The sequence below is a fragment of the Ochlerotatus camptorhynchus genome, unplaced genomic scaffold, assembly GCF_037179485.1.
Source record: "Ochlerotatus camptorhynchus isolate MF236.1 unplaced genomic scaffold, CSIRO-AGI_Acam_v1.1 ptg000266l, whole genome shotgun sequence".
NCBI lineage: Eukaryota > Metazoa > Arthropoda > Insecta > Diptera > Culicidae > Ochlerotatus > Ochlerotatus camptorhynchus.
This window is the reverse complement of record NW_027040756.1, coordinates 3157254-3177500: the sequence shown is the minus strand read 5'-3', so window position 1 is coordinate 3177500 and position 20247 is coordinate 3157254. Positions and strand designations below refer to the sequence as shown.

Below are 20247 nucleotides of genomic sequence, written 5' to 3'. Positions count from 1 at the left end.
AATTATTATAGTGCCCTTGTGTTTTAATTCTGAACACTAATCTGCACGCCGCACAAATTAAAAATTGCTCAAACGCCATTTAGCAGCTGGAAAAGCGAAATGAAACGATGAAAAACGGAACGCAGAATCAAAACAAAACATCAAATAAGGTTACCAGAAACTCACTTTTCTGATGGTCGCAGTGTTACTAGAACTTCAAATTATAAATGAACTCCAGTAATATGCTCAAACTGTCGTTTATATTAACGTGGGTCCACGGTAATAGCTCAGTAGTCTGAATGCATTGGTTGGCATAGAAAGCTCTCAATTAACTGACATATTATAATGTATACAGTTGAAATTCACAGGTTGGGCTTTTAATACTGTGCTCAACTTTTTGGCTCAGCTCTGGTACCATAGAGATAACCCTAAGACCAGAAGGTCCCGAAGATGTTGCAGTCAAACTTGCAGTCAATTTTATCTTGCTTCTTACCAATACTGATCTCCCATTATTTTTTGGCTCGTTTGCCGTATCCACTATCATAGTCGTTACGTGAGAATTAGAAAACAGGTCTTCCCACTATCACGAGTCAAAACTAAGAATTCGTGTCATTCCTCAATGATCAAGCACTCGTGAGATAAATTCTCAGATGATTTTCACAAAAAAAAAAACAATGACTAACTGATTTAGATGAATTAAACCTCACAATAAACGACATTGTTATTGCAATTTTCACAACATTGTCACGATCTGTCATAACAAAGAAAGAAAATCCTAATCATCGCTTTCTTATGCGATGATGGTGACAGAAGTACCTCTGAAAAACTAGCGTGAGATCTGTTATTACAAATGACATATGCCATCCATGGTCGTATGTCATTTTGCCATGATAAAGATATCAGTGCCAACATTTCAAAGGGGCGTAATTGTATTTGTCAACAATGGCTATAGCCGTCGATTTCTCGCGAATAAAAGCTCTCTCATGAAAATTAATGATACCAACAGGTACAGAAATATTTCCTCTACCAGCTAGCATTATTCATTTGGTGGGGTAAGCTTCTATTTGCGAGAAATCGATGGCTAAAGCCATTGTTTACAAAAGCAATTACGCCCCTTTGAAATGTTGGCACTGATATGTTTGTTACCCTGACTTTACCCGTTTGGTACCTCACACTACAGTTCCATTGGTTCATCTGTCTTAATTGTTTGCCTGACTCTTATTAACATCGTTTCTTGAACATTCAGAGAAGTCTATCTCCCAGAAGATTCATTACCGACGTGACATTTTCTTCCGAATCGAAGTTGTGCGATGCTAACGGAAGAAATCAATGATGGATTTTCACGAAGACGTATCTGCTTTCGTAATCAAAGACTCAAACGTCAATTTGTTTAAACTATTCGCTCGCCCACCAACGCAAAATAATACCAACGGGTGGAAACTAACGATCCAAAATTGGCTCGCTACTTGACTAGCCTATTGGTCCCAAGCAAATTGATTAGCGTGCCCAATTCTAGTCGAAATTCTAGTACTACACTTTGTTTGTTTTGATTCGCTATGAAAGTTTGACAGATAAAATTAGGGGTTCGTGGATTTCCCTATGTTTCGAGGGGTGCATCGATTAGCTTGGGACCGAAGATAGTACTAGAGCTGAGCCAAAAAGTTGAGCACGTTTCTTCGGGACCTGCTGGTCTTAGAGTTACCTCTATGATAATACCACTATCAGGTAGAGTAAAGCTTCCCCCACATGTTATTTTGCGTAGGTGGGCTATGAGCTTCGACAAATTGACGTTTGAATCTTTGTTTACTTAACGTTTGTGTTGTTTGTTTAATTGTTGAAAGGTGGTTTCCGTTAACACTGACGAAAAATTATTCACAAACAACAATCGACTCTCACATTATAACAATCGACTCTGAGCAATGCAAATACTGAAATTTAGGAAATCACTCGATACGCTATTTTTAAACAACCTACATCTATTCTGTTTAGCTAAACGTTGATCTGCCCAAACATGGGGAGGTTCTTTTTTGTGAAAAAACGCTCTGACACCTGGTCTACATCGATCCAATTCCTTTCGACGTTGATCATTTATCAACTTTTTTTTTTCAAGATGCTGGTTTAGACTACCCATTTTCGGATAGGATCAGCAGCATATATGCTATCAATTTAACTCGACTGTTCTCTTCCATCGCTTTCTAGCTCATCAGTGGTATAATTCCTTTAACGTTCGTTTCGCTTATTATGATTTATTTGTTTACATATTCTTTGTTCGTTAAAAAAAATCATGGAGATACGCTAACGAGAATTAATAATTGGCCACTATAATCACATTAAGTTCGAATGAAACCCGATAACCGTTGATGGTGCATAGGATTACAGTTTTGTCTATGGAGTGCCCAGAATCTGGAATCAGAAAAAATTGTGTTTTGCTGTGGTTAACTGCACGCACGCTGAGTAGATAGAAAGAAGATTGATGACAATTCTGAAGATTTCTTGAAAAAAAGATGATACACGATGCAAGAAATGAAAGACGATTTTTCGAAGATTGATTCGCTAGTGTGAGATTTGTTGAGCATCAAGAATTGAGATTTAGATGTGTCGCCCCCTCGAATTAATCAAACCCTTCAAGCAACTTATTAATAATCTCAATGATCTGATTCCGGCATCTGGAACCACCGACGAACGCATTACTATAGAAGTAACAATGAAATTTCTAATCACAAATGAAAACGTTTAGCATACACTTTTAAACGGATCGTGTCTGATATATTCTTGACGATATTTCGATTCAAAATCAAAGAAATCCTATGATTTTGTCAGAAGCAGGATCGCTGCACTTTGGAATCAACAAGCAAATTTGTGGCATGTTTCACTATGCTAACACCTACTTTCAAAGTAGGCTCGCTTAACTTTTCAAATAGACCAATGAACAATTTTTCTTTCAAAATAATTAATAATTTACTGCAAAATCCAGTAAAACAGTTCATTCACATACTCTTTAGCTCACATACAATTATCTCTCTCACGAGCTCAATATCATTTCTTGTATTTTGATGACACACGATGCATGATTTCCACTGCAAAAATCTCCCATATCCTTATTTGTGCATATGAATTCACAATTCAAGGTCCGCCTTTTAAGTATTCTAATTCTCAGGATTTCCCGCTGTTTCTCTGATTGAGGCGGGGCTTAGGAAGCATGTTTGTGTTGAGAATGTTGAAAACTACCACTACCTCATCCGATCGCATCGTATCATGAGCAAGGACACGAACACTCATGTTGAATTGATATTGCCTTGGTTTGCGTCTCACCTTCTTTGCCAGATCTGATCGCCCGTTTGATAGTTCGAATCGCTCGTATAGTGGACCCTAATAAACCACAAACGAAGTGACAGACGGAGCGGCTCGAAAACTTTGGTGACTAACCTGCTATTGCAATTTTTCAGTGTACCAAATGCAACACCACTACTACTGGATTGTACCACATGGCAACACTACTACTGGATTGAACTAGCATTTTCACCAAACGTACTAGAATGTTTTGGTTCTACCTCTTTCACTCTACTCAACACTGAAATGCATAAAAAAATGACAAAATGATACACTCTTTGTACACCGTCAAAGAATCATTGTACACAAAATCAACTTTGTGCAAAACCAAAACAAAAATACTATCCCATCTGGTGGATGATGGCACAAGCTTCTTAGAAAATTCTATTACAGCGAACCACATTATTTTAATTGATTTCTTCGCCAGTTAGTCGTCTGCCACTTCGTTTGTGCCCTAAACGATTGCTTTTATTGACAATAATCGTATTCTATATTGACGTCAATACATCGGTATTGGCAATATTTCCGTATTCACATCATCAATATTAATATTAATTATTCTCCTTCGCGTCAATATATTGATACGTGTGGGGTTCGCTTATGACAATTAGAATTGTAGACAAACGAAATGCTCCTCTGGCATGTTGGTTCGTCGATGCTTCGGATGTGAATCTAAATTCATAAATAGAAGTACCAGGCATGATTTGCAGTGTCAGGCACTCTATTTTGTTGGCTGTGAAAGGGATTACTAGGATTGTTCACTGAAGTGTCATCTGTTAACAACTGAGTGAAATAAACAACAGTTTAAATTGCCGTTCAGGCTGCGAAGGCTCTTGCACGAGTAAAAGTGACTCACTCTCTGAGTAAGATTAATTTTCAGTGTAGTAAAGAAGGCTATACCACAGGGGGACTAAATTCCTGTCAGCCACATATAGATGCACCAAAGCTCACATGATTTTGACATTTTTGGGCAATCTGACACTTTTGGGCAAACTGACAGTGGTAAAACTGACAGGGGTATGGCAGAACAAAACAGCCTACTCTTTCACACTTGCATCGCAGTGCGGAATGCTAGAAAGAGTAGTATATTGCAGTCATCCTCACCCACTATATTATATATTATACATTGATGTGAGCTCCGCCGAAATTCGTGATTGTTTCCCCCGTGTTATACCATCTATGTTGGTGATTACGGTGCGGTGATTACCGGGACCATCTACGGAGAGTAGTTAGCTTTTGCGAACAAAACTTCGGAAACCCTTTTCAAATGACTCAAGGCTCGTCTACGCTAACCAACACCATAATCGGGTTGCCCCTATGCGATGATGCTGTTAATTTGCGTTTGGTTGGCGAAGAAAGAACTATCAAAGTTTTGTTTATAAAAGTTGATAGTACCGTTTCAATTGTTGGTCTACAATACATTGGATAGGTTCCGCTTTTTTATAGAGCTAATTTCTATTCGCCATACTATAAATATATGTATACAACCATTCCATAGCAAAACGATATAGTGGTTCTCAGAATTTTGTAACAATTGGTAGTTTTGTTCCTTATCAAAAACTATTAAACCCGTTTTTTTTTTTTCATTAGGGTGACCATTTCCATGTAAAGGTGGTCCAAAAATCGTTTTTTTCTATTTTTCCATAAATGAGATTTTTTTAAATCATAACTTTTGAACCACTGGGCCGATTCGAATGATCAAAATATCAAAAAAGGGATGACACCAAGTTATATCAGAGAAGAATACCAAAGGACAGACTACGAAAGTCTCATGTAAAATTAAGTTCTCTGAGGACCGATTTCTTCATCTCCGCTTAAATCTTAAGCCAGGTTTACCTATATAGTTTGGTAATCATTCCATTATAATTGAGAGTGCATTTTAATGAAAGTTCTGAGAAGAATTCTATGATGATTGAGTGAGGATTCTAGGTTCAATTCTAATAAGAATTAAAAATTAGTTCTGAAATTTTGCTTAAGGAAACTTGATGAAAATTCTATGAAAATCTCGTGAACTCCAAAAATGCTCTCTGAGGATAACTCTATCAGAATTCTGGGGTGATTTCTGAAGAAACTTCCCAGATAATTCTAAAGAGTTCGAAATAAATTCCGAGAAGAATTCCAATGGAATCAAATTTTGAGGATTTAATCTCAAAGAATTTCTGGGAAGAGTTTCAAAGTTATTCTGTGATGGATTTTTGTTTTGAGAATTCTGAGGAAATACTATGGTAATTCTAAGGAGAATACGAATTGAATTTCCAACTGAATGCAGGGGAAAAAAGCATGATTATTCTAAGCAGAAATTCTAAGCATAGAAATTCTAAAGAGAATTAAAAAAAAAATTAAAAATGGATTTATTTTTTCAGGGAGTTCCTAGAATAATCAGTAAAAAATCGAAAATAATCTACTTTAACTAATCATGTGTTATCACTTCATGCGTGAATTTAACGATTAACAGAGTCGGAGATACTTAACGTCAAATATCAGACTTAAAATACAGATTTTATACCATAGATGAGGAGATTAAATTATAGAGTTGATAGCTCCGTTATAGTACGGCAGTGTGAAAATTGTATATACAAAGTAGAAAGCGAGCAAGGACAATTTTGAGGAAGGTACGAATCTGGTAGTTGTTTACGTCAGATGGTGACTTGAGTGTTAAACAATCGATAGAAATGTTTTCGCACATCGGAGGTACATGAGCAAATCGGCGATCATCCCTTTTGCCAGTCGTGGCAGAGGGAAACACCCCTCACCATCCCTCATTAACGGATGAGCTTGGTAAAGGAGATACTCTACCCGTACCTTCCTCAAAATTGTTCGCTTTCTACTTTCTATATACAAATTTCACACTGCCTTATTATAACGGAGTTATCAACTCTTTACTTTCATCTCATCATCTATCGTATAAAATGTCCACTTTAATTCTGATATTTAATGTTAAGCATTTCCAATAACGAAAATAATCTATTTCCAAGAATTTTGTTGATTGTTCTGCAAAGAATATCAAGAATGCAATATTAGTTTTTGTAAAAACTTATTTTCCTAAAAGCTTAAGAGAAGGGGAATTATTCAAAAAAGTTCCTAAGATCATTCTGAAGAAATTCTGTGAAAAGTTCTTAGCGAATTGTCAAAGTTATCTAACTAGATATATCAAAATTTTAAACAGTTCGAACGCAGAATTTCTATTAATACCAAATAAATGGTTACTTATTTAACATTTACTTCTTTTTTATTATTTTTATTATAGTCACTTTAACGTTCTTGGGTCATTCGTGACTTGTCTGGGGGTGAGATTTGAACTCGTGACTTTGACGTGAGAGGTATGGATGCTAACCACTGCGCCGGGGTCGCCCCCTAGTATTTACAAGTCACTATTTGCACACTATTTCCGTAATTTTAGTCACTAAAGTCATTAAAGAGATTTTTAGCCTTAGGCTAGTTCATCTCTAACTAAAGTCATTACTATTATATCGCATCAGCACTACCAGCCCTGGTCTCAGAGTACAGAAAGTGACATGATTTTTTCTTAGGGTTTAGTCGACATCGCCACTGCATGGCTTCCGACAAAGGAGCCTCACGCATCTCTAGCAAACGCGTGCAAGAAGAAGAAAACATCGGGATAGACCTTGCCTGGAGCCGAACGGCCGCCACGGTTGTCATCGAACGATCCCAAGGAGACCGATCAACGATTAGAGTGAGGAACCTCATTTCACTCAAAATTTGAACATGTACCACCCTTATTACGAGTATTTGGGCATGACAAGGTGATGATTAAACCAAAACTAACAGATCAAAAAATTTGGTTATGCCGTTTGTTTTTGAGACCCTATGTGAAAAAGGTCAATGGGCTTTGTACGTACCGAGAAATCAACCAAAAGTTAATAAAAGTTAATTTCGTACATCCACCAAATTTACTGATCCATTACAACCGAAGCATCAAATGCACTGGAACTGTATATGCCCAAAATTCTTTCTGTTTCGACTGCTTGCCAGAGAAAAGAAGCAATCACAACGTCACTCTCAACAAACAATTTGAGCTGATTAAAGACTTGATAAGCTATTTTTTTAGCTTAAGAAGCATAGTTTTGCCTGAATAGGCTCTTATTCAGCTTGCAATGTTTGTTGAGCTGTCATTGAAACCGGATTTTCAAAATACAGTCAGCTCTTCTTTACCTCGTATTCTCTAACTCGCTGTTTTATCCTGGGTACTGAGAACTCAATCAAACTGCTTGAAAATTTTCTCAAGTGTCGAATTGTGTTGTTCTTTTTCAATTGAATCCCACCAAAAGCTCTAAGCCAGGAGTGCTCGAGTCAAAAATTCAAAAAAATATTACATAAAGCGCACGTTCCCGTTAAATGGTTTTGGTTGCTTCGGCGCACTTATTTCTGGCTTCATAAGGAATAAGTGCACCAAAGACACCGAAGATAAAACGACAGACGTAACTCTTTAAATAAATTTCCCTTACAAATATCGTCACGGAACTCACTAACGATATCTAAGGAGTCATTCGCCTCCTGTTTAACAGTTCACATTGCCTCCCAGTTGACGAGTATATTGAATGAGTCCTCAGCATCCAGATTGTGTATCCTCCCTTATTGGATGGTCAAATATACCATCGAGTTTAATGTATATGATAACCAAACCAGATTAGCCAAAGCTAAATAGATTGACACTCCAATTCTCACCTGAAATCGGTGCTGTTATACGCCAATCAAAACGAGGGATACTCAAAAGCTGTATTTGACAATTGGACCGCAGGCTGCTGTGTATAAATCGAGTCTCAGTCGAGGACCTCGAATGCCGAGCTCAGCCGTCGATGTCATCAGAAGCCGATATCAACACAAATTCGAGAACGTAAGAGTATGTGGGCGCTGGATCGGAACCCAGCAGGACATCGCAGCAGAGGCAGATCCATGGAATCGGGGAAATTTAATCCGGTCAGGACGAAAGCAGACAAAACGCTCTGGATGAACAATTTTCACGTTGGCCCTATACTTGGGGCGGTCAGAATACATGTGTTTTGTACCCTGACAGTAGGCAAGCACTTTTCCTTTTACACGGTAAGAAAAAAGTGCCCAAAAGTAGTTCTTTTCACTAATTTCGACACTACAGAGCAGGAAGCCAAAAGTATACACGGATAGAAATCTCCTTATACCTTTTGGCAAATTTCTATTACTGATTATTCATAAAATGTATAAGTCAACTAATAAACAGACGCCTTGCAAAAAGTTAATGAAGATCATGTGTCAAATGAAATGTATAATTGGTCACACATACCTTTTATGCATTCTTATAGGACCTATGTGGATTGTCTTATAGAATGTATAAGGCTGATGCTTTGGCAAAAATGTATAAGTGAAACACATAAAAATTTATTATTAAAATTATAAAAATAATTGATTTTCGTTTCGTGTAGGCAAAGCGGGTCAAAATAGTTTTCACTTACTTGTGTGCAATTCGTATGGAATTTTCCACACGCTTTGAACCCAAAAGTAAGTTAGTTGTTCCCAAAAGTAGGTGAATATGATTATACTAAACGTTGGGTTCCCACACATTGGATGGTTTTGCTCTTCCGTTTTTGACAACATTAGAAGGAGAAAAGGAGACAAACAAGTCAAAAGTAGATAACAGTGAGCTGGCCACTGGGAACTTTTTTCTTGCCGTGAATATACATAATCAATTTCGGATCAACCCAGACTGTCATCAATCGCCATTCATGTTTATATCCCTGTCAGTTATGCTATTACAGAAATAAAAACTAAGCGTATCTCCATGATTTACCTTAAAACATGATTCGTGTTGTAACCTGAAATCTCTACTGAGGCTACAACAATTTCAATGCATTTGAAAACAATAGGCGGGATGTATTTACAAGAAAAGATCAACTAAGAAGAAGAGTAGAAGGGGGGGGGGGTAGGTAAACAAAACCAAATCATCGGCGGATGTAGTTGTAGTAGTAGTAATAGCAGCAGTAGTAGTAGTAGTAGTAGTGATAGTAGTAGTTTATTGTTGTACTGTAAAGAGCTGTTGTTGTGGACGTTGTTGGAACCGAAATAGCTAGTCGTGGGAGAAGTCTGTAGCCGTGTAACTGTTGTTGGTATTTAGGTAGTTGATATGTAGCTGATTTGTAATACTCAACCAAAAATGAGATAACGAAAACCAAGTTGATGGATTCTTGTTGTTCTGAAAGGTTGATAGAATAATTTGTCAGAATATGCATTACCTTGACCCGCTGCAGATCGATCGGACTCATAATGGTCCCCTGGAAGAACTCCACGGTGGTGAAATGACGCTTGAACAGACCTTCCAGCTCCAGATCGGGTGGTTTACTTTTGTGTGTTTTATTTTGTGAAAGGAGTTTCGATTTTTTTTTGTCATTGATTCAGGTTTCGGGTTCGTGTTTGAGGTGAGAGCAAGCAAATAGGCAACGAAATGATTCGATAATTTCAATAAACGGTCGTTTGTTTTTGTTGTTGTTTGGTTTTTAGTTGTCATTGAATTAACACCGAAAACAGGGGAAAGATCGCGGTCATTACATTCATCGTTATTTAAATTTTTCGTTTTTAGTTGAAGCGTGGATGAACAAACAAGTGGCATTCGCGAGAGATGGATTGAAAGAGAAATTAATTGTCGTTAGTTCTAGGGTTGAATCAAACAGAGGAGTGGATAAATCACGCTTCAATATCAATCTGATGAAGAGTAAGTTTTTAGATCTGGATTGCTAGGGGGATTACTTCGATCAATTATAATATTAAAAGGTCATTTTCTTTATTCATCATCTGAAGCTGTGGCTGCAGCTAAACGCGGAATTCGATCGTTAGTATACAGAAGTTATTGAGGACAATTGAAAGTTGCTTTAAATTAATTGCTTTTTTAAATGAAAGGAAATTGTACGCATACTGGCAATTGGAAAGAGCTTACAAATCGAATTGGAATTGAAAACAATAAGTAGCAGTAAAAATTTCGTGTAAGAAAGATGCGGCATTCCAAAATAATCTATTGTTCATTGCTGATAAAATTGAGAACAGAAAAACTGATAGAGAAATTGCGAATAAATGAAGATATTACGATGAAGACGAAATAAAAGCAACGGCTTAGTAGAAATAATTTCAGAAATTTAGTAGATAGGCATTACCTTAAACATGCAATCGAATTTGTGAATTGGTAGCGAAAGATTCCACATCTCAACGCAGATAACTTTACAACCTGTGGAATATTTCACTACCAACAACGATAATAGTTAATGTAACATGGAATTGTAAAAAAAATTGTGATCATATTAAATATTTTTCTGAAGAACTATTCGAAGCGACAGCGGTACTACTGGATCCGTTTGCAGAAGCACTCTTTGTATAATACCTACGGAGGTGAATTTAACAGAGCTTCTATCCTATATGCGAGCGGAACGGATGTGGCTGTGGTCACAGTCCTCAGATTTGTATTCTACTGTCGAACCAAATTTAAGAACCGACTCCTTCAAATGGAAAAGTGCGTCGCTGCCCCGGTTCACCAGCGAGCTTTTCTTTGGTGAGGATCAGTATTGAGAATCGCCTGACGGTTGGGGTCATGCATGAAGATCATTGAGACTACGTCGATTAAGTTGAAACCTCGAGAAAATGTATGTTTTCAAAATTTTGCTCAGTGCTTTTCATGGGTAACTGGGTGAAAAAAACTTGGTAGCTCATGGAAAAGCATACTCAGAATGTTGAAAAATTCAACGGAATTGATAACTTCGCTGGAAGATACCGAAAATTTGATTTCATTCAGAAGCAGATGTTTCATGAATCGATCCGGTCACTTCAATTTCCGTGGAATATACATTTGCTGAAATATTTTTTTAAACTTGAACATGGCTGGAGCTGGTTCCACCAGGGTCTCGTTGGGAACAATTCATTCTTATCACCAAAACGGCATGCCATGCAACGTATGAAACTTTATGATTTTGCATGATCAAGATAATAAAGAATATCCACGCCAAATAGCAAAATAAATAATTTCAGACTCGACCTTCTCCGATTTGCTTGAAACTTTGCATAATTGTTTATTGTCAATCATTCACATTTGAGCCATTCGGCCATTCTGAACCTGAAAAATGGCGATTTCGATATTGTTTCAACAAATCATAACTCAAAAACGTCGCTTTCAATCGAAATTACGACTTAGACAAAGTTGTATGAAAAACTAATTCCTTTTCAGGAAAAATATACCAAAAAAAGTGTTTAATACTTCAATAACAAAAATTACCCTTTTCAAAATGTTTGAATCTGTTTCATTTGAAAGCTTACAAAAATGCTATCTTTTGAGAAAATTTCAAGTTTGACATTAAAAAACTAACAAAAATCATAGAACAACAACTTTTGGTCATATTTTGAGACAATTTGCTTATAATTTTTTTCATTGTTAATTTGAGTGACTCAAATTTCACAAAAACTTGGTTAAACAAAAAATTTAAAAAAATTGTCCAAAAGTTGTTGTTTTAGGATTTATGTTCACTTTAAATTTTCACTGAAGATAGCATTTTTATAAACTTGTTAATGAAAAATATTCTAAAAATATTAAAGTTTTTTTTAAGAAGTACAAAAATACATAGTCACATTTCATAAAATTTCTTAAAAGAAAACTTAAATAATAAAATTGAGAAAAATTGCTTATGGATAATTTTTTTCACTTCTGGTAGGGTTTGTCACTATCAAATTGATCTTTGATAAAAAAAAATAAGATCTGAATTAGGTCAATGTTCAAAAACATCCCAAAATTCAAACATAATTTTACATGTTTCAACCGTTCCGCTTTGTATAGCATGTACCTATTTAAGAAAGAAAAAATATAGCATGAAATACCTCAACTATTTTTTTGCTAAGATTTTGTTCTAGTTACCGTAATTCAGGGGCGAATTGATCACCGGGGTGGGTGAAATTGATCATTATGAGAACTAGGGTAGATGTACCAGTTATGGCTATACGTTCCTATTGTTGTGTGTTCCAATTATGGCCTATGGGAATTCCATAGGCCATAACTGGAACATACCATAATAGGAACGTATGGCCATAACTGGTACACCTACCATATGTAACATAGAATTTTTTTGGTGATAGATATCAAGAGAAATCTTGATAGCATTCCATCATGACACTCCAATGATTGCATTGAAAAGTTTCTTATAACAAAAAAGGCTACTGCATAAATTTCAATTTTATTTAACTGACATTCAAGAGCATTAAATATCAGTATTCGAACAAACGGTCATAGGGTTGCAATGATTGTTGTCCCTAACTTGAAAGTGGTATTTTTCATTAAACTAAGTGACAATGAATGAAAATTATTTATAAAATAACGGCCAAATGTTTGCAATAGTTATTGAGAAAACAATGGTTTTCTGCGAAATTAACAGTGATTTTTTTAATAAATTACCTACATTTACGCTCTGCTATTCATTTTAAGGTTCAATTTACTTTGATACATTTTCGAAAAATTCAAATGTAGTTTTTTCGACGCATCATTTCAGATTGCAAAAAGCTCCAATCATTCTACTCTTTTTGCTATTATACACAAAATGACGCGAGTTTTTTGCAATCTGAAATGATGCGTCGAAAAAAACTGTGTTTGAATTTTTCGGAAAGTCATCAAAGTAAATTGAAGAAATCTATTTTGTAATTTCTGACGAAAATACACTTCGTAATAGGAATTTTAGCATCTGATTCGGATTTAGAGAATCCAAATTTATTAAGAACAGTTACTAGACATTTATTTGAAAGTCATTTATGGAGTTGATCAATTTCATCCCATATCGATATTTTCGAATTTGAGATTTCAAAAATGACCTACCGTATGCGTGATAATGTTTGCACCATCGTCCAAATAAGGTTCCCGTTTCACCTGTGCATACAATGCCTTGATATTCTTTGCATGCACGTAACCTATAGATCATACCGCAGTAGGCTGTGTATAAAAGAAAATGATTTACTTAGTTTGACAGTTGCACCATGACGAAGTGGCAGCATATTCGTGATTTGTCCCATTCGCAAATGTCGCAAAAAGACATTTCAATCGCCGTGGGAGTGTCCCGGTGGACCGTCAAAAGGGTTTTAGACCGAGAAAAGAAAGGACAACTATCCGCGAAGGTGGCCACAGGTCGTCCGAGGTCAGCTCGGGTTCCGAGGGTTATCGCTGCTATCAAAAGGAAGATTCGGGTGAATCCAGTGCCTTCAATAATGAAAATGGCAAAGGAACACGGGATTAGTGACTTTACGGCACGGAAGATCGTTAAGGAAGATTGCGGGGTGAAGTCGAGGGCACGAAAAAAAAAAACTCACATGATCTTGAACTTCCTTAAGCGAAAAAATCCGGTAATCCTGTTGACCGACGAGAGCATGTTTACCGTCGATCCCGTATCAAATTCCAGAACCGACCGGTATATTAGTTCTCTTCCGGTAAAAGACGTGGCCGACGAGCACAAGAACGTGTATCTGACCAAGCATCCTGCTAGCGTTATGGTGTTTGGATTGCTGGCTTCCGATGGCAAAAAAAAATGGACCCGGTGTTCATTCCAGAAGGCGACAAGGTCAACACGGCGGTCTACATCGGGATTTTAAGTAATTATGTTCTTCCGTTGATCAAAGAACAGTACGGTCCGAAGCCAAATGTTGTATTTCAACAATATGGGGCTCCGTGTCACACCTCGAACGGCACTCAGAAGTGGTTGCAGGAACATCTTCCGTTCTGGGCGAAGGATACGTGGCCGCAATCCAGCCCTGATCTTAATCCGCTGGATTACTCATTATGGCGCATCATGAAGGCCAAGGCCTGTTCTAAACGCCACTCGAGTACTGCAAGCCTCAGACAAACATTGACCCGTACCTGGAGAAAAATGGATCCAGACTACATTGTTAGAACCTGCCGTGCATTCCGGGAGCGTGTGGAGGCCGTAATTGCAGCAAGTGGAAACTCGATCGATGATTAACATAGATTAAGACTTTGAGAAACATCCCCCTTTGAATAAATAAAAAAAAACTCGAAAACGAAATTTTTGAGATTTTTTTTTTATTTTGACATTGCTCAATGGTGCAAACATTATCACGCATACGGTAATAATAAACAAAACACTCAATATGATTAATAGACATGCAGAACGATTGAGACCACATAGCTACTGCTTTTAATACCATAAGCACATACAAACAGACATAACGCAATGAGTGCTTTTCAAGTAAAACATCGCCATTAAAACACTACCGCCATCTGTTGAGTACACAGTCATGGGCTCTACGCTCAACAGATGGCGGTAGTGTGTAAATGTCAAACGCAGGGGAATATACTATGCGTGCCACAGGCGGTGGCACTACCAATTAACAAACATTTAAATTGACCGTTAAATGCGTGTTCGATGAAAAACATACATAAGTGTGTCAATTACGTTTCATCTAGATTTACATTATTAAGTAATCTATTTGCTCCGCGATTATGGTACTCCTCCGTGCATGGCACAGCATGTTTTGGTGATAAGAATGAATTGTTGCCAAAGAAATCCTGGCGGAACATGTTCCGGTATTTAGTATTGAGCTTAGCCAAACAAGTCTCACATGGTAATATTTGGCTGTTTACTAACATTTTACATCAAAATCTACATAGTTGATTCAAACACATTGTAATGAAAAAAATTGAATGTATCCTCCTATCGTGAGATCTGATGGGTTGGGCACGTTTCAGGTCGGTTCTAGTCTTATAACCTGAATTCACCGGAACATGTTTCAACCATACCTCTGGAACCAGTTAATGGGTTCCAAAAATATAAAATAACATTCTATGAGACCATGGTACCTTTAATTTGGCGTGGTTGCTGAGAAACCGATCTCGAAAAATGTAAACCCGTATTCACTGGAACTTGTTCCGGTCATATCACCGGAACCGGTTGACCGATCCCAAAAATAAGCAAGGGCATTCTATGACACCAAAATACCTTTCGTCTGGTACTTGTTGCGTCCAGATCAGGGGTTGCTGTGAAACTGATCTTAATGTTATGTGTTACATTGGCTACTACCTCGGAGGCTCCCGGGGATTTGTTCAGATGTAGTTCCAATGCAGTCCAGGGCAATAGTTTTGACTTTCATTGATTTTGTTATCGAGTCCTCATGTGATTGTGTCAAATGACGGGCTTGACACGTTTTAGTTCGATTTACATGTTTCGGTCATATTTCCGGAACCAGTTGACTGATTCCAAAAATAATCATTTAGCGCTTGTTGCATTCAAAGGGGTTGCTGAGATTATGATCTTGGGTATTTTTGTGACATTGGAACATGTGGCCAATCCATAGTGGTCCAGGAATGCAATCTAGCGGAGCAAAATTAACAACTCTGAAACGAGTCATTTTAGTGTCTTGAGCTTAGTTTTTTGAAATAAACAGCACCAACTTTTGGTACAAAAAAGAAATTTAATAAAATGTAACTTTTTAATAGTTGGTTAAGAATTTGTGTCTTCTACAAAGTTGTTTATTAGTAAAAAATGTAAAACTCTTACAACACTACTATTTAAGAGATCATCGAGTTTTCGAGGTAAATTATACAAATTTGCATGGGAAACGTGGTCAAAAAAGCCTTGATTTCTATCTTGTTAGAGAGAATATTGAGTTAAAGTAAGATCAAGTAAGGGAGATTTGACCGTATACAAAAATTACATCAGTTCTAAAAAGAACTTGTATTTGAAAAAAAGTTCACAGATCAAAAGTTCCATGGTGTTGCGACCTAAAAGATCTTCTACATACATCCCAGGATATTCTAGGGTGCGATTCTGTAGGTATGATGATTGAAAGATTTTAAAAATTTAATGGTTTTGGTTCAATATCTTTAAAATTAAGCATCAAAACAGGGTAGTATCAGAAGGTCCCGAAGAAACGAGCTTAACTTTTTGGCTCAGCTCTGGTACTATCTTCGGTCCCAAGCTAATCGATTCACCCCTCGAAACATAGGAAAATTAACTAACCCCTCATTTTATCTGTCAAACTTTCATAGCGAATCAAAACAAACATAGTGTAGTACTAGAATTTCGACTAGAATGGGGCACGCTAATCGATTTGCTTGGGACCAATAGGCTAGTCAAGTAGTGAGCCAATTTGAAATCGTTAGTTTCGTATTGATTGTTGGTAGTATCTTTGAAAAAGTTTCAAGTTTTGCAGAATTATGTTTTCAGAATATATAAAAACCATTGCTTTTTATCATAAAAATATGTTGAACCTTCTAAACTAAAAACATCAATATCTTGAAAACCAAGGTCGCTGCGGTTTTTACGTAGTAGTAAGAGTTTTGTATTGGTGACTAATAAACAACTTTGTAGAAGACACCAACTCTCCAAAATGAATTATTAGAAAGTTACATTTTAAATACCAGTTTAATTCATGTTTAGTAAATTTCATTTGCGTACTAAAAAATGGCGCCTTTCATTCAAACAAACATTGCCCAAGACACAAAATCACTTAAATGACTCGTTTTGGAGTTATTGCATTGCTAGATTGCATTCCTGAACCACTGCGCAATGTGGTCATGGGACTCATTTTGACTTTCATTGAGTATTATTTTTTTTTTTTTATTATTATTATTATTATTATTATTATTATTATTATTATTATTATAGTCACTTTATCACTCTTGGGTCATTCGTGACTTGTCCGGGGGTAAGATTTGAACTTGTGACTTTGGCGTGAGAGGTATGGATGCTAACCACTACGCCGGGGTCACCCCCTTCATTGATTATGTTTTTTAATCCACATGTGATTTGATGTGCCGCATGATGGGTCCAGGCCAGACTTGATGGGGTCTCACTCGTGAGTCTGAAATGAGCCGAGCATAGCATTTTTCTGAGGAGTAGAATTCCAAGTTACAAATCATTCCATCGAACCTCACAGCTTGCGAGTGTACGGGAATAAAACGGGAGTGAGCTCTCATCCTGGGTAAACTCTGAACAAAAAAGTCATCCGGAGACACGAAAGCTCACCTCACATCAAATCATCCACTCGCTTGAGTTCGCTCTTCCTACCTCTTGGGCAGTTTTTATTTACTTCTTCCATATTTCGGCCGAAAGTCACCCGAAGTGAAGGCTGCCTAAACTTGCAGAGCAAGAGTATTTTAAATAATGGAAATGGATGAAATGTCGGCCTATATGCCCATAATTTGGACCCATACATAAATTCACAATCGACTAGATTTTCAATAGCGACTAAAAATATCAATTAGTACCGTCCCAATGACGCGTTCATCAAGATAAAATTGATAAATAGCATATTTTTTGCGATGGGCCCAATCTTAGATCCATAGGCCAACATTAGAGCAATTTCCCCTACTTCTAGAAAGTTTGAGGAGTTTCATCAAGCCTGGGTTTGGCACGTTTCAGGTCGCTTCTAGTCTTAAGACCCGTATTAAGCGGAACATATTCCGGCCACATCTCCGGAACCTGTTAACCGATTCAAAAAAAATCAAGGGCGTTGTATGGGATTAGAATACCAGTGGTTGCTGAAATTACGATCTTGAAAAATTTTGCTACACACAAACATACAGACAGTTGTCGATCACTCCGAGCTGAGACGATTGACATATCCAAGCCTCGGATCAAAAGTCAGTTTTGCAAGCAGTATAGAAGGGTATAAATATATTTTATAATTAATTCAAATAATTTTGAAGTAATGAAATTGATTGTTAGCGGAATGCTTTAATAAAACAGCAAAAAAGGCTATTTTCCAATTAATTTGACTTAATTAAGTGGAATAAAATGGAAAATAAAATATTTGCTGTTTTATCAAATAATTTGTTTTGTTCAAAAATTGAATTTTTCTAGGTGGTACTCTATGGAAGCTTTAGCATGAATCTTCAAAAGCACAAATGACAGCTCTTATAAAACGAACAATTATGAAATTTCTACTCCTTCGTTGCTGCACTACAACAAATAGAGAATATCTATTGAATAACAATTTCATCATTGTATGTAGTGATGGCATAATCATTACCAAAATTATATTTTTCCGCTCTTATACGCTCTCAATACCAGGCATGGAAAATCATTTGCATTCATTTCGTGCATTCATTAACATTCATTTGCCCCTAACTTTTTTCATCAACAGAATTCCGCCAAATGTTGTATAGAGCTTTTGTAGGTGTTGGTATTAGCTACAACTTTTGTTAGCAACTCAAATCCTTATCTCTCATGTATGACGAACCAGAGCGAAAAGAATCCACTACTGTTTTTCAGTGAATGTATTTTACATTCATTGAAAAACAGTAATAAGTTCTGCCCGCTCTAACTAGTGATGCATAAGAGATACAGATTTGAGTTATCTGCAAAAGTTGTAGCTTATAACAAAACCTACTAAAGCTCTATACATTATTTTGCGGATTGCTGTTGATGAAAAAAGTTAGAGGCAAATGAATGTAAATGATTGCATGAAATGAATGTAAATGATTTTCCATGCCTGCTCAATACCACGCATGATATTGGAGCATAATATCATGTATGATACTGATTTTACAAGCTCCTTTGATGTTGCGAGCCTATTCACAACGTGTAAAGTTGAAGCTGAGAGTTTAATCGAGGAAAAAATGATTCCGTTGCACTCGTTTTCTTAGAAAGAGAAGGTATAATACTACTATCTCATTTATCTCTTCACCGATGGCAGACACGAAGCGACTGCTGCCAGCTGCTATGGAAGTTTCGATTGCGTTCGGGTATAAAGCAAAAATCACGAAACTCAATCTCACCACAGTTTGGTGAGATTTGCAGCTGGTGAGTTTTGATAGCTTGATATTCTGAGCAGCGATATCACAGCTTGCAATATCAACCGCAGTTGTTTGCATGTCTACGAAAATCAAGCGTGATCTTGTTCATTGGTGAGATTTGATATTTTGGATATTTTCCCAACACTGATTGTATGTTTTGTGGAAGCTGACATTTGTGATTTACTGCACCATCTTATTCGAAGAAGTGTGAATAAAAGAGAATCATATTAATGGGAAAGCAATGAATCAATTCATCCTCATGTGTTTGATAGAGATAGACGATTAAACGTCAAAGAGCTCGATTGTGAGTAAGTGAGAGTGATTATACTAGTGAATTCTCGCTCAATTTTTCAAATCAACCAATCTACATAGACCGAAAAAAAAATCAGCTACAGAAACGATTCCTGTCGTCTGTGTCGTATTTGATGCTAGATTGTTGCTTCTACCATCGAAATTGTGTCTCTTCATCGATTTTAAATTACTACAGCTAAGGAAAGCAATTTTCTTAAATTTGTCCAATACATCAAAAGCAACAACAAATGCACCGAGAATTGTTAATCCAAGTGAGTACTTAACAAAATAGAAAATCGACGAAGAGAATCGATCATCGCGGCTACACCCTTATTCATGCTCACTGTCGATATCTTAACACGGCCGTGGCGATCCAAAAAGAAAGCCGATGAAGAGAACGAATCAATGTAGATAAGACCTATTGAAAAGTTACGCGATAATTCTCCACTGCTCCCATATCCATGAAAAACTCGAAGCAAGTTTGATTTTTCGTAAAAAAAATTGACACTGTTTGTAATCGGATAAACAACACAATCTCAAAAGATCCTGATCTTCAATGCATTTTAGACCCACTGCGTCCACCGTAGGCCAAACGTCATGCATTTCTTACCGCCAATAACTGCATTGCGATTTATCTTACAGATCAAGCTCACGGTCGCCCTAGCTTCAGTAACGGTATATTAGCCCATGAACAAAACCCAAAAAAAAAAACAATAGCGATGCCTTCAAAAGCGAAACTGTTTCTTTGTTTACTCTTACTGGAACGTTTACGGAAAAAAAATAATCTAGCAATCTACTTCAAGATAACATAAAAACAGCTTTAGCAAACAAGAAACAAACTGTTTACTTCTAGGTCCAAGTGTTGGATGTACCTCCTGCTGGATACGTGA

At 36.8% G+C, this 20247-nt stretch overlaps 1 protein-coding gene across 19 annotated transcripts in view; it reads right to left on the bottom strand.

The window, feature by feature from the left end:
• Positions 1-20247, bottom strand: part of slo (calcium-activated potassium channel slo) — a 265894-nt gene that overhangs the window by 101559 nt on the left and 144088 nt on the right. For 10 of the 19 annotated variants that reach the window (XM_065227075.1, XM_065227081.1, XM_065227087.1 and 7 more), the window contains exon 9: positions 9534-9639. The exons of the other annotated variants lie outside the window; for them this stretch is intronic. In XM_065227075.1, the coding sequence (XP_065083147.1) occupies positions 9534-9639 (106 nt within the window). The remainder of the gene's footprint in view (positions 1-9533; positions 9640-20247) is intronic. 19 annotated transcript variants of the gene reach the window in all.